At 36.8% G+C, this 14,366-nt stretch overlaps 1 protein-coding gene across 1 annotated transcript; it reads left to right on the forward strand.

Moving 5' to 3' along the window:
• Positions 1-4,379: 4,379 nt before the first annotated feature.
• LOC115866598 (A-kinase anchor protein 11) lies at positions 4,380-14,361 on the forward strand (the record flags this gene model as incomplete). Its single annotated transcript, XM_060293204.1, is given in 7 exon segments — positions 4,380-4,496; positions 7,184-7,231; positions 8,684-8,818; positions 10,220-10,484; positions 11,042-13,946; positions 13,948-14,018; positions 14,021-14,361. Coding segments are annotated over 7 exon segments (3,882 nt in total), but the record flags the coding sequence as incomplete, so codon positions are not given.
• Positions 14,362-14,366: the final 5 nt, after the last annotated feature.

Genomic DNA, 14,366 nt, shown 5'->3' on the forward strand with positions numbered 1-14,366 from the left:
GCCTCTCACTCTTGTGGCCTTTCCCGTTGCGGAGCACAGGCTCCGGACACGCAGGCTTAGCGGCCATGGCTCACAGGCCCAGCCGCTCCGCGGCATGTGGGATCTTCCCAGACCGGGGCACGAACCCGTGTCCCCTGCATCGGCAGGCAGACTCTCAACCACTGCGCCACCAGGGAAGCCCAAGGTAATTATTGATAGATATATATTTATTGCCATTTTAGGCCTTGTTTTCCAGTTGATTTTGTATTTCTTCCTTGTTTCTTTTTCTTTTTTTCCTTTTGTGGTTTGATGATTTTCTTTTGTATCATGCTTGTGTTCTCTTTTTGACTTTTGTGAATCTGTGGTTACTCTGTTTTCAAGTAACAGAACCCCTTTAACCCCTTCTTATATCTATTTGCTTTAGACTGTTAGTCAAATAGGCTCAAATACATTCTAAAAAAAAAGAATCTACATTTTCTTACTCTCTTCCTCCACATTTTATGATTTCAACGTCCTCTTTTGTATCTTCGTGTTTATTCTTTTGCTGTTCACTGTGGTTATCACTTCACAAAAACTTTTTGATTTTTTTTTAATCTGAATACTGGTTTAATAAGTGATTTACTTTACAATTGTGATTTTCTCTTTCCTATAGATTCTTGCTTTTCTTCTCTTTAAACAAGATCTTTAAATATTTCTTTTAGGATAGGTTTAATATCGCTGTATTCTTTTAGTTTTTGGTTGTCTGAGAACTTCTTTATCTCTTCTTCTATTCTAAATGGTAATCTTGCTGGGTAGAGTATTCTAGGTTGCAGATTTTTCCCTTTCAGGACTTTAAATATATTTTGCTACTCTCTTCTGACCTGCAGTGTTTCTGTAGAGATATCAGCTGAGAGTCTCATGGGGGTCCCTTGTAATTAACTCTTCTTCTCATTCTGCCTTTAGAATTCTCCTTATCTTTAACTTCTTCCATTTTATACGATGTCTTGGTATAGGTCTGTTTGGGTTCATCTTGTTTGGGACCCTCTGTGCTTCCTGTACCTGGATGTCTCTTTCCTTCTTCAGGTTTGGGAAGTTTTCAGCCATAATTTTTTCAAGCACATTTTTGATCCCCTTTTCTCTTTCTTCTCTTACTGGAATCCCTATTATGTGTAGATTGGGAAGCTTTATATTATCTCATAGGCTCTTATATTGCTTTCATTTTTTAAAATCTGGTTTTCTATCTGCTGTTCTGATTGGGTGATTTCCATTATTCTATCTTCCACTCAGATTTCCCATAGGCTCTGAGTTTACAAAGCCGGCAGTGGAGGCGTAAATCTGCACAACTCAGATTTCTGCCCTACCATGTGTGGCCAACCCGCTGGCGCACTCCCAGAACTCGTAGAGGTGGCTCCCTTTTTTTAGCTTCATCTTCTGCATTATATGACACTCTTGACAAGTCCTTACATGTTAAGACGGCCTTTGACTTCTTTCGTTACAGCTTCTTTCTTTTCTTCTCTCTTATGATAACACTTGTCTCCTTTGCACATCTTCTTTCCAGCTTCTAATTGTTAGTGTTCTTGTAAGCTGCTAGGCCTGCCTTGTTCTTCAGACATTATACTACCTGCCTACCTATTTGACTTGAATTTCCCAGTATATTCCTGAGATAAGGAATTAGGCTGCAGCTGAAACTTTATGCTATTAATTTCATGTCTTTTTTATTCAGACCATTATTTATATTAGGCCCATGATAAAGATTTGGTTTGAATTCACTTGAATACTTGGAAACCCTTTTAGATAAAAATACATGAATGTAAATATTATATTATATACTGTTGATGTGTATGTGTGTTATGCACGGCCTCATAATTCTTTGATTGCTTCCTTGCTTTCTAGGACAAAATTGACCCAGTTTCACTTTCTACTTTACCTTCCTCGGAACGGGCTATTTCTCCAAAGAACCCCTGAATAGTATTTAGAAATCAAGATCTGCCCTTTGTTCCTTCACTGTCATGAGTTTATAATGACTGCTCATGTTCAGATTTCACATTTCATATTTTTTCCTTTTTTCAGTTCATGTTCATATCTTAGCCTGAAAACTTCCACTCATTAATGAATCACTTAAACTTTTGAATATTCAGATATTGGGGGAATAAACAGTGCAATAAACACCACATATACTCTTCACTTAGAACCACTCTCCGTTAACATTTTGCCACACCCATTCTGTGTGTGTACATATATACACACTTCCCTTTTGAAACCAAGTGAGAGTAGGCTACAGACATTATTTTACTTCTCTTCTTAATATATCAGCATGTGTCTCTTAAGAACATCATTATTACCACCCCTCAGGAAATCGTTAATTCAGTAACACTGTCTAACATGCAATCCATGCACAGATTTCCCCAGTTGTCTCAAATATCCTTGTTACTTTTTCCTTGTCTCTCATCTAAGATCGAAGCGAGGTTGACACTCTGTGTTTGGGTATTGTGTTTCTTTGGTCTCCCCCAGTCTCCTCCAGTTCAATGGTCTAGATTCTTTTCTCATGATGGCAAATCTTTGGAAGAGTCTGTACCAGTTATCTTGTAGAACATTCCCATATTCTGAGTTCATTTGTTTTTCCCTGTGTTTCGGTTCAGCAGGAACACCTCAAAGATGATGTCATGGTCATTCCACTCTGTCAGATTAGGCGGTGCATATTGTTAGTGCCAGGCTTGACCAGGTAGATAAGTTGTAACCACCAGATATCTCCAATCTAAAGACACATAATCCCTTTGTAATTAACACTATTAATAAATAATCTGTAAGGTGATGTTGCAAAACAGTGTATCTTGTTCCCCAATAGCTTTTAACCCAGTGGATTAGGGTAATGGGTGATCCTTTCCTAAGTCAGTAATTACATTGGAGGGAGTTACAAACGGAGTTTTTAAATTTTGTCATTCTGTTCATATCTGTTAGCCAGCATTCTAATGTAAAGTAGCGCACTCCCCCAATCCCCACCCTTTTTATCTGTCTCTTTTAATGGACTTGTAGTTTTTTTTTTTAATTCACTTGTTATACTCCATTATCATTTTTATTTTTTGATGCTCAGATTATCCCAAATTTGGCCAATGGGAATTCCTTCAAGTTGGCTTCTGTGTTCTTTTGAAATAACCCAGTTAATCTGCATGTCCTTGCATTCTTTCACAATAAGATGTCCCAGCCACACTTCATACATTTCTGCCTCAGAGCTGGAACCAGCCATTCTGTCAAGGGGGATCTAGTTCTTTTAATTGGTGAATGGTATTTAGAAATCAAAATCTGTGTGCTGGGTATGCTCATTGCTGCTGAGGGCCATTGCTTCTATGGTGTATCAGTGGGAAAAGGTAGGGCATGTATCTGAAGAATCTTGAGTTCATATTGAAAGTTCAAATTTAACATTGCATTTTTTCTTAATTCTTTGATTTCATATTTGTATCCCTTCTCTTGGATAAGATTTCCACTAATTTTTAATTTATTAAAATTAGCGAACATTTATTGAGTTCATCTTGTATGTGAGGCACTGAAATCTGGGGAAATAAATAGAGTAAAAGACAATCTCTGACCTCAGTAATTTGGTTTAATGGGTAAGAAAGACAAATATATGAAAGCAGTTATTATAATATGTTGTGATATAGGTTAAATGATCTTAATGTGCAAACAATACAGTAGGAACTTAGAGATTTATTATGACTAAGGGATGGGAAAATCTTCACAAGTCTTGGGATGGGTAGGATTTCTACAGGGGAACATTGGGGAGTAAGGACATTTCTGATAGAAGAGCAGATCAACAAATCAGAAGGTAGAGAGAAATTAATGTTCTGTTTATGTCCAAATTTAATACCCATTTTTTAATGTAACTTTTTCCTCCCTCTGTTTCTTTGCACTTGTGACATCTTTCTCTTTCCAATCTGGAATGCCTTCCTTCATTTTCATCATACAGCTGCTTTAAGACCCCTGAAAAGCTGTGTTTTGAGTTACCATATCTTTCTTTTTTTCCATCTCCAACTTTGTTATGAGAGTCATCACGTTGTTAGCATACCTTACTGTTAGCTTCCACATCATCTCCTTATATAAATTGTTGCTCCTGTTCTGCCAATGACTTGGAAATCAGTTACGTGATCTGTTAGGTTTTAGTGCAGGGTGAGTGTGAGAGAACCTGGCTGAGGACCTCGTGATCTCCAATAGGTTGAGTGACTGGGCTGTGGTATGTGTGTGTTGAACATGTGGAGCTCTGCTTTAGCCTTTTGTTCTTTCTTCTCTCAGCTGAGTTGAGTTCTGTTACATCAAAAGGTTTCCAGTGAATATCCATTGGAAAGTTAGTGACGCTTCATTTAATCCATCACCAGGATTTTTTACCTTGTCTTAGAATTAAGTAAATTAAGAATATCTTTTATTTTCAGAGCTTCAGTGAAGATGTGTTCCAGTCCGTAAAGTCTTTATTGCAGAGTGAGAAGGAGCTATGCAGTGTATCAGCAGAGGACTGTTTAAAGCAGGATGAACATGCCAGTTTGACTGAGGTTTGACAGATTACACTAACCCTTTCCTAATACAGCACAATGTATTTTCATGTAGCTTTGTAGAACTGCATGGTCTATTTTTAGAATGCCTAAAATCTCTGCACATTACTACATGTGTGAGAAGTACCTGTTCTAAATATTAAATACCTGCTAACATTAGTGTATTACAATGAGCACATTTAATTCAGTGCACAGGCATTACCGACCACTCGTTAGACACACAGCACTATATTAGATGATTTCTGCTATGTTCAGTAATTGGGACTTTCATACTAAAATTTTCTATTCTGAAACAAAATGTATACTTATTTCTTATATTCATTTTTGGGTTATTGTTTTCTTGTTTAAATTCAGTGCCTTGGTTCAAAATGAAAAAGTAGTGGTACGTTTATTTTGAAATTAGGATATTTACCACTTAAGGATACGATAGACTACTTGCTCATCTATTTCTCTGTTGCATCAGCGTTTCCAGCCTTTGTTTGAATTTCTTACTATAAAAAGGAGTACAGTTTTTTCAACAATATTGCCATAGTCCATTAATACATTTATGTTACCAAAGAAGAGAGATAGGGTATTAGGCCATTGAAGCTCAAAACCAATAAATATGTGAATTAAAAAATTTTTTTGAAATCAGGGTTCTAATAAAAAATCTTGATTATTATTTTTGGGAATGATTTTCTTTCATATTCCTTGAGAAACTGTATTTGAAGTAGTTCTATAGGATGGTGAGCACACCTTTCAGACCCTGTAATGGTCTCTGACCTGTGCCTCTTCTTTTTGTATCAGCTCAGTGCTGTGGCACTTGGCTGTTCTCCTCTTTTTTATCCTTTTTTACTTTATTTTAGTAAAGCCAAGCCACTCCTAATATCCTCAGCCGTTGCCAAGCGTGACAAGTCTTCTGTGTCCTCTGCCCTCAAACAGTTTTCCAGCCGTCTCTCTCTAGTTGCTTACACAGTGCCCCTCTGAGCCCACATTCCTTAATCAGTGGGAAATTCAAACTTCTACTGGCACCTTCAAAACCCTATGCCAGGTTATCTTCTCTTTTGTATTCAGTAAAAGGATACTTGAAAGAACAGAAGGATATTTTCGTTTTAGGCTATAGATATCTCCAAGTATCTTTTTGAAGAAAGGAAGGAAACTTGTTATTTGAGTGTCTCTTTGTTATCGAGTGCCTATGATGTGCTGCTAGGCACTTTCCTTCACATTATCTAATTAATCCTCACAACTGGGGGAGAGGAGGTGTGTTACCTTAAGTTTTATAGGTGAGGGGACAGCTCCTGCAGGTTAATAACTTACCTAGGCACCTGGAAATTAACTGTAACGTTTCTGTGACGTAGTACCCATAATTAATGAGAATAAAGATTCTGGAATAATCTAAGATTCTGACTTGCTTTTTAGTTATCAGAAAGAGATCAAAAGTATATTGAGTGTTGCTCTGTATTTCAACTATGCTGTTTTCCATTAATTCTTGAGAATTGATTATCCATATTGCTGCCATTTAAATGCTTCATATTTTTAGTCACAGTACTTGCTTAGTAGACAGTTTACTAGTCTATCTTCAAGTGGCCAGAATTTCTCCTTATGATGTCAAAGACATAAAGGGAATATAAATTTTTAAAATAATACTTTTTCAGGTTATAAAAGTGTACATCATCTATATAGAAAAATAAGAAATACTGAAAGCATAAGAAAGAAAATGACTATCATTAATCCTGTGAATTAAGAAAGAAAAAGCCATGGGGAAAAGAGTAGAGAAAAATAAGATCACTTATAATTCCATCACTGAGAGTTAATCACTGCTTATAAGTTGGTATATTGTCGTCCAGTATTATTTTCCATGCATATGTTTTTAAAAATAAGGTTGAAATTGTGTGCATAGTCTGTATCATATTTCTGTAACTTGTCCTTTTTACTTAATAATGTGACATTTCCTCAGGCCATTAGATTTTCTTCAGTAACTTAATTTACATAAAATTTTGCAGAGAAATCTCTGTGTAAAGGCATTGAAGGAAAAAAGTGATGATATCCCAAAGAGTCAATCAGGAGGTAGCCTTGGGGTTGCCCAGGGAAGGCGTCTCTGAGGAGGCGACATTCAGGTTGGAACTTAAAGAATGAGGAGGAGCTAGGCATGTAAACAGCCAAGGAATAGAGATCCGGGTTGAAAGGGCACCACTCTGAAGCCCCTAGGCAAGAATGTCCTGGCGTGTTCTGGACCCAGAAAGGGGCCCATGTGTATGACTGAAAGTGAGGGGAAGTTGAAGGCACCAGCTAAGCCAGAGCCTTGGGCCCTGTGTTAGGACTTTGCACTGAGAAGCCTGGAAAGGTTTCGACAGGGAAATGACAGGATAATTCCTGGGGCAGGTGGGAGAGGATTGGAGGTGCACAGGTGAGAAGTGGCATCAGGGGCTATGGAGAGAAGTGGGCACATGTGAGAGACGTTTGGGGACTAGAACTGGTTGAACTGGCCAATGAAGTGGCTGTGGGGGAGGTTTAGGAGCCTCAATTCTGGAGCCAAATCTTTGGTGAAAACACTTTGTGATCATCTTTGAAAAAATTAATCATCCTATTCACAACAGCAGCATTTTAATGCTTTGTGTACTTTCTTTTTCTGTTTCTCAGCTCTGTCAACCGTCTAATTGAGATAAGACTTTAAAATTTTAATGGATCTTTATTCCTTTTTTATTCAGGTCACATTTCTAGGTTTTAATGAAGAAACAGATGCTGCTCATATACAGGTATGGTCAATTTATTGAACTGGAAAGGGCCCTGAGAGATTATGTGGAACAAATTTTAAGAGCATGGAAAATTTGCCTTATTAGCCCCAAATTTACATTAAACTCTTCTGTTTTCATTCCTATTTAAAGTTAAAAGATGACCTTTTGAGATCAATTTTTGAATGTGCCTTGGACATTTTCACTTTCAGTGTTTTCACCGAGCGTTCTTGTTATGACAGAAAGCAGTTTTAGGTTAAGAGACCACAAAAGTCACTTATCTGAGAAGGTTGCAAACCACAGGCTGACGTTTTCTCCATTGTCATAATGTAGAATGAAAGATTTATTTTTTTATTTTGATGTTTTTATAATCTAGCTCCAACAGTCATATTCTTACGTTTTTAATTGAGATAGAGTTAAATTTAAAAGATAAAATTTGTAAAAAGTTGTGATTAACCAGTGTAAAAATTTTAGCCTGTTTGATTTAGGCAGGTATTTATAAAGGGACTGACAGTTGAGATTAGGATCAGCAAAGGAAAGCTTCACAGTTACGTGAAGAGGAGTTGAAGCTCGTGTCGATGTGGTAGGCGTACTTTTTTTCACCTCGTACCGCTTCTTAAAATTTGTGATTGCCGTGCTCCCTTTTGTGGCAGTAAAGCATCTCCTAGTAGAAGAAGCAACACTGCCTTATTTATAAAGACAATGCATATCAGGTGATGACGAATGAAAACTCTGCTGTGTGTCTTGATTGTGCTCTTGCCTGAAAGAAATAGTTTAGACAGAAGGTACAAGAGAAGATACAGTCCCGAGAACGTAAGGCTGAAAGAAGTATCCAGAATATTTCTTTCATACTCTACTTCCTCTTTAAGAATTACTGATAAAACCAGGAAAATACTCTGTGAAGGGTCAAAGATGTTAATTATTCTTTTCACTGGGCAAAACAGTTACATAAGAAGGGCAAATGAGAAGAAAAACAAAGGCAGTTCCTTTCCCTTTACATCTTCATAAAATTTTCAGTAAAGTCTGATATAATACCTTAGAGAGGAAAGGCAGAAAAATAGACTTGGATTTTATAAATATGTAACTTAAGCTCCAAGGAAGTATATTCTATAGGCAAGAATCCCATTTGAAAAATTCCATGGTTAAACTTTAGGACTTCAGGTTGACATTTGCAGCTAAAAACTATTAAATGCCTAAATTGTCGTAGATGTGTGAGATAACCATGTAAAATTTTGTTATAGCTTGGTATCATTATGTTTAAAAGGCTACAGAAATAGTCATTTTAAAATATTTTAGTACATTTTATTTTTGAGTTTTTAAAAAATTGTGGCCAGTAAACTGCGTATGTTAACTATTATGAAGTGGAAGATGTATTAACCAGTAGACCTTATGATTTTTTTGTCAGACCGCATTGTAGGGACTTTAACAAAAGTGTTAGGCTGCAGTGTTATTTATTGTGTTATTGCTTTAAATTAGGATTCGGCTGCAGTTTCTTTGGAACTCCCAGATCTTCTGAATTCACTGCACTTCTGCAGTCTAAATGAAAATGAAATTATTTGTATGAAGGATATAAATAAATCATCAGATATAAACACTGGTCCTCTAAACCAGGTAACTTTTATATATTATTTCTAATGAGTTTTTGTTGGCAAATTTTACAGTGACATTTGATTTAGTGTATTAAACTTTTAAATGCTTGGGTGAAGTTTCTTTTTGTTTAATGCCATCTCAAGGAAATATGATTCATAAGAAATCTAACTCAAGAAGCTTTGAAATCACTGAAGGGTAAAATAATTTTGGTCATAGCTTTAAATTAGATTTTCCATGTGTGAAGCTCTGTAAGTGGTATGCAAGTACATATTAATTTTTTTTCTAAAATTTGATTATTTCTGGATTTCTTGAACTGCTACCTGTGTATAAGTCATAGGAATTTTTCCCTCTTATTTCCAGTTTCAAATTTGTAAATATTGTGCTGTATGTTTTAGAGAACATACTTTAACTCATTTTCTTGTTTAAAAAATTCCATGTAAAATGGATATCTGAAGATATGTTCTTTGTTTATAAACAAAAATGTCATCATTTCCGAGAGGTCATTAGTTTTGTGACATTGAGCTTTTAGTTCTTTATTAAGTGTTAACTTTGTTGTTAATACCTCAAAGAAAAATGAATTGCATGTTTTCCCTCCTGAAAATTGAATTATTAGTATATTTAAAATTTGAATTACTTATTCCTTGAAGTATAAAATACCACTGTGTTCATTATGAGATTTACAGATAAAAGTAGAACTGCTCTCCTCATTTCCTTAATTATATTTTTCATTTATATTTACTTTGTTTTATTTGCTAGGATACAAGAGGTGATTAGCTATTTTATCTAATTTCTAGTTTTTTGAGTAAGTCATTTGTCAATATTTACATTTTTAAAAATAATATGTGTGGAAAAATCTGGCGACTTTTATTTTTAATCAAAGCTATAAACATGATTGTAAACTGAAATACTAGGGGAATTTAGGTAAAAGGAGGGGACGATTCTTTTATGATAGGAGAGAATGTGGTATCGTACTAAAAGCTACAGGAAAATAGGATACAGAAAGACTAAGACCTGGTTCCTGTCCTCAAGCAGTTTACAGTGTAGTTGGTGAACAAGGTGAATGATTAAATAAAAATCACAGGACTGTACAATAATACAGGAAAACATAATTGTCAAAGGAATGGATAGCAAGTTCTCTAACATTTAAGGAGATAGAATAGGTAGAATTTGAATACCTGGATAAGAGAAAGATGAGAGAAAAAGAGTGAGAAGTGAGAAGTATTATAGAGAAAGAATGAGGAAAAGAATTAAACATTACAAAACTGGGGAGCCTTTCAGGATGCATGTGTTTCTTTTCTTCTTCTTTTTTTTTCTTTAAATGGAATCATGTTATTTCTAGGCTTCATTTCCAGGTAATATGTCTTATAAGTATAATATATTTTGAAATTAAAATTATTCTTATCATCTTTTATCTTTCCCAAGAGTCATCATCCTGGAATGCTTTGTGTCATGAGAGTGTCATCTACATTACCAAGACTCAGAATTGATTTTCTCTTTAGTCTCCTAAGTAAATATGCTATGGGTATAAGGTACACCCTGGACACATGTTTGCATCAGAAGTGCCAGCTTGAGGCCACTGATGAAGATGATGACGATACTAACCAGTCAGTATCTTCCATCGAAGATGACTTTGTCACTGCCTTTGAGCACTTAGAGGATGAAGAGGCTTCAAAGCCATATAATGATGGTTTGTTCTTTACTAGATTTATTTCTTGAAATAGAGAATTAAGGTGTAAAGTTCAGGTTTAAAAGTTTTAAGGCAGACTTGTTCAGTTGAAATTTATTTTGAAATTTGATCAAGTTTAAGCATCTAAATCTTTTTTTCTGATGGAGGAATTAATTTCCTTGTGATTTTAAGTTCATCGTTACCTGGTTTTTAGTTTTGTTCTTTCTCTTCTTATTTAGGTAGTACTGTTCAAATACTGTTTCCCTTATTACATTAAGCGTTTGGAACATGCCTAAGTTCAAATTTGAGTAGACTTAGCTGGCAGAGTCACCTAAATATTAGTGTTTCTAACATGCGACAGTGTACTAGGCATTCTGTAGACCAGGTATTCCCAGATGTGGGGGAAAATAAAGCATGTACTTGCTTGTAAGTATGATTTGGGATGAATCTGTTAAACGACATAGTGTAGAAGACACAGTACAAACAAATATCTCATGCTTCAAGTCTACTTATTCCCATTGATTTACATTAATTAAAAAATTCTGTTCAAGAATAATCATTTTATTCTTTCCCTGTAGGAATAAACATTACTGCACTAAGGAGCCAGTGTGATGCTGCTTCACAGACTATTTCTGGTCACCGTTTAGAAACCCATGATTTCAGGGTTCTGGTTGGCTCTGGGTGGCAGAAGTCATTGGCTAAACCTTCTGCTTCTTTAATAAGTATTCTGGGACATAAAGAACTGCCTTCTGTGAAAGCTTCAGTCACGACATCAGTTTCTGAGCCTTGGGTCCAAAGGAGTTTCTATAGGTCCTCTGCTGCTTCAGATAAAGATAGCGATGCTGATGTGCAGAAACAGTTGTTCTCTTCTTCTCCTGCCTACTCGTCTGAATCTGAATGCTCAAGTCCAAGTCCTGTTATTTTCTTGGATGAAGAGGGATATCAAAAAAGTTTAAAAGCAAAACTTGAGTTACCTAAAATTCCTGTGATGAAGGATGATATTGAGGATTCAGACTCAGAAGTAAGTGAGTTTTTCGATAGTTTTGATCAGTTTGATGAACTAGAACAGACTTCGGAGTCTGCTTGTCCATTTCTAAAAGATCCTGCCATAGGGAAGCTGTCACACAAAAAAGGGCACAAACATGAAAAATTGTGTTCTGTAACCACTACTATGAATCCTCAGAAATTCAAGTTTGATCGTCCAGCTCTCCCAGCTAATGTTAAGAAGCCAACTCCTCGTAAACCAGAATCCCCTTACAGTCACCTGTGTGATGCTCCAGATTCTCCCCGCCCAGTGAAGGCATCAGGGGAAGACAGTGGTTTGTTTAGCCCTATTCGATCCTCTGCTTTCAGTCCTCTTGGAGGCTGTACCCCTGCTGAATGTTTTTGCCAAACAGATATTGGTGAAGACAGGATTCATGAAAATCATGATTCTGTTTATTATACCTATGAAGATTATGCAGATAGCCTTTCATGTGACGTACTGGGCTCGGTTCTTTATACCCAACATACAAATGCAACATCCAACATTAATAGTATTAAAAAGGGAGAAAATAAAATGGTAGCTCTTAAGTGTGGAAGCCTTGATCAAAAAAGTAAATCCAAAAATAAATCCTCAGTGATTAAGGATAGCATTCAGAAGTTTGCAGCAGATCTTGTGGAGAAAAGTTTTGGCAGTGCATTTAAAGACTTACAGAAAGGAGTCTTTTCATGTACCAATGCTTTGTGCCAATTAGCCATGAAATTGACATCATCCGTTTTTCAGATGGCATTTAATGAACTGAGAAGGCAGCGTGCGTTTTCGTTGAAAGAACGTGCCATTAGTGGTCTGGCTAACTTTTTGGTGAGTGAAGCTTTTGCAAATGCTCTAAAAGATTTACAGTATGTAAAGAAGCAGATCTTCACAAACACTGTTGCTAGGTTTGCTGCAGATCTTGCTGAAGAACTTGTTTTTGAAGGCATCATGGAAGTGTGTCAGTTTTCGTATCCTCCAACACCTGCATCTCCACAGCGTCGGTCATTTGACTATGAAGACAAAGTAGTGAAGTCCTATGCAAAAGATTTGTCTGAATCTGTAATACAGGAAGCGTTCATTGAGCTGTCTCAAGTTGACGTGACCTTCACAACAAAGGCAGCAGTCAGTGTTTCCACAGATAACATTAAGTATGTGAGTGCAGAAAATGTAGCGCCACCGACACAGACTTCTACATTTTCCCCTACTTTTAATGGTCAAACAATTATGGTGACAAAACCAATACAGGAATATAAAAAGGAATACACAGTACAACAGGCCTTGTTTTGTACTTCTGGAGTTGTTACTTCTATACCAGTGCCCTTGGCAGGAGGTGCCCTTCTCCCATATCATATTTCATCTAATATGTATCAGGCAAAGTCTCATCCATCATCTGATGATAGTAGTTTGAATGGTGGTTCTACCCAAGCAGGGGTTGCCACAAAAAACAAGGAAGAGGAGGTAGCTTGTCTCAGGAATATTTGTTTACCTTCAGAACACCATCCGGGTAACCAGAATGATGTTAAGCCAACTAATGATGATATTGAAATGGAAAGCTCTTCAGAAGTAACAAGTGATCCTGTGATTATTAGCAATTTTTCTGTGGCAGTGGTGCATGCAATAGTAAATGAAACTTTAGATTCAGTGGCGTCATTCAAAGTTACAAAAACAATGGATAAACACAAAGATTGTTTAACTAAAACAGTAAAGGGAAAAACCCCTCCTTTTCACTGTGATCAAGCGACACTGCAACAGAGTGAGGCTAGCAAGAAGGACATGTTTGCTGACCGATTATCTAAATCTGTTGTTAAACATTCCATAGACAAAAGCAAATCAGTGATCCCAAATGCAGATAAAAATGGACTCCACAAGGAAGACTTGCCTGTTCCTGGAGATGAGTCACGGTTGACCTCGGAAAAGTTCCCCAAGTTTCTTGAAGCTCAAGATCATTTAACTCACTGTTCACTTTCAGAAAGAAAGGATTGTGTTCTGGAATGTAAAGGTTATATGGCTCATGGATTTTCTTTAGAGACACTACCACCTTGTCCAACTGCAGCAGGTCAGAAACCCGATTTGAAGGAAATTGCTAAGGACAGATCCGTGAAAAAGCATAGTTTGAATGATACAGCACTTGAGCCCTTGCCTTTGGGGCAGGAGAACCCTTTTGCCCATTCACATAGTTTCTCATCCCCAGTACTCACATGTGCAGATGGTTTGCACGTGGAAGATAAACAGAAAAGCAGAGACGGGAATGTGATACCTGATACTCCTCCATCAACTCCTCTAGTCCCATCCCAGGCTGCTTCTGAATGGGATATCAAGAAGTTAACCAAAAAGCTCAAGGGGGAATTAGCAAAAGAATTTGCACCTGCCACACCACCTTCTACACCTCACAACTCGTCTGTTGGCAGTTTGTCTGAAAATGAACAAAATACTATAGAAAAAGAAGAGTTCATGTTGAAACTCATGCGATCTCTCAGAAGAAGTTGAAAGTAGTGAGGATGAAGAGCAGCCAGAAGTGGACATGAAGTCAGAGCCCTCAGGAAGAAAGTGCAGTTTGCAGATGCGTTAGCAATACACATCATTTCTCTTGCAACCGAGCTGGCAGCTTCCCACTTGGATAATAAAATAATTCAAGAACCCAAGGTTAAAAGCCCTTGCTTAAATGTGCAAAGTCAAAGAAGCGTATCACCTACTTTTTTAAATTGCTTAGATGAAAACTTACAAACATTATGCAATTTTGCAGGTGATATGGCAGCGGAAGTCATTACAGAAGCTGAAAGAATAGCAAAAGTTAGAAGTTGTATGCTTTTCAGGCAGAAGAGGAACAGTTATGTTGATAGTGACCAAGATTATAGATCAGAAGAGAAGACGGATATAGAGGCTGTAGC

The sequence above is a fragment of the Globicephala melas genome, unplaced genomic scaffold (genome assembly GCF_963455315.2).
Source record: "Globicephala melas unplaced genomic scaffold, mGloMel1.2 SCAFFOLD_1057, whole genome shotgun sequence".
Lineage (NCBI taxonomy): Eukaryota > Metazoa > Chordata > Mammalia > Artiodactyla > Delphinidae > Globicephala > Globicephala melas.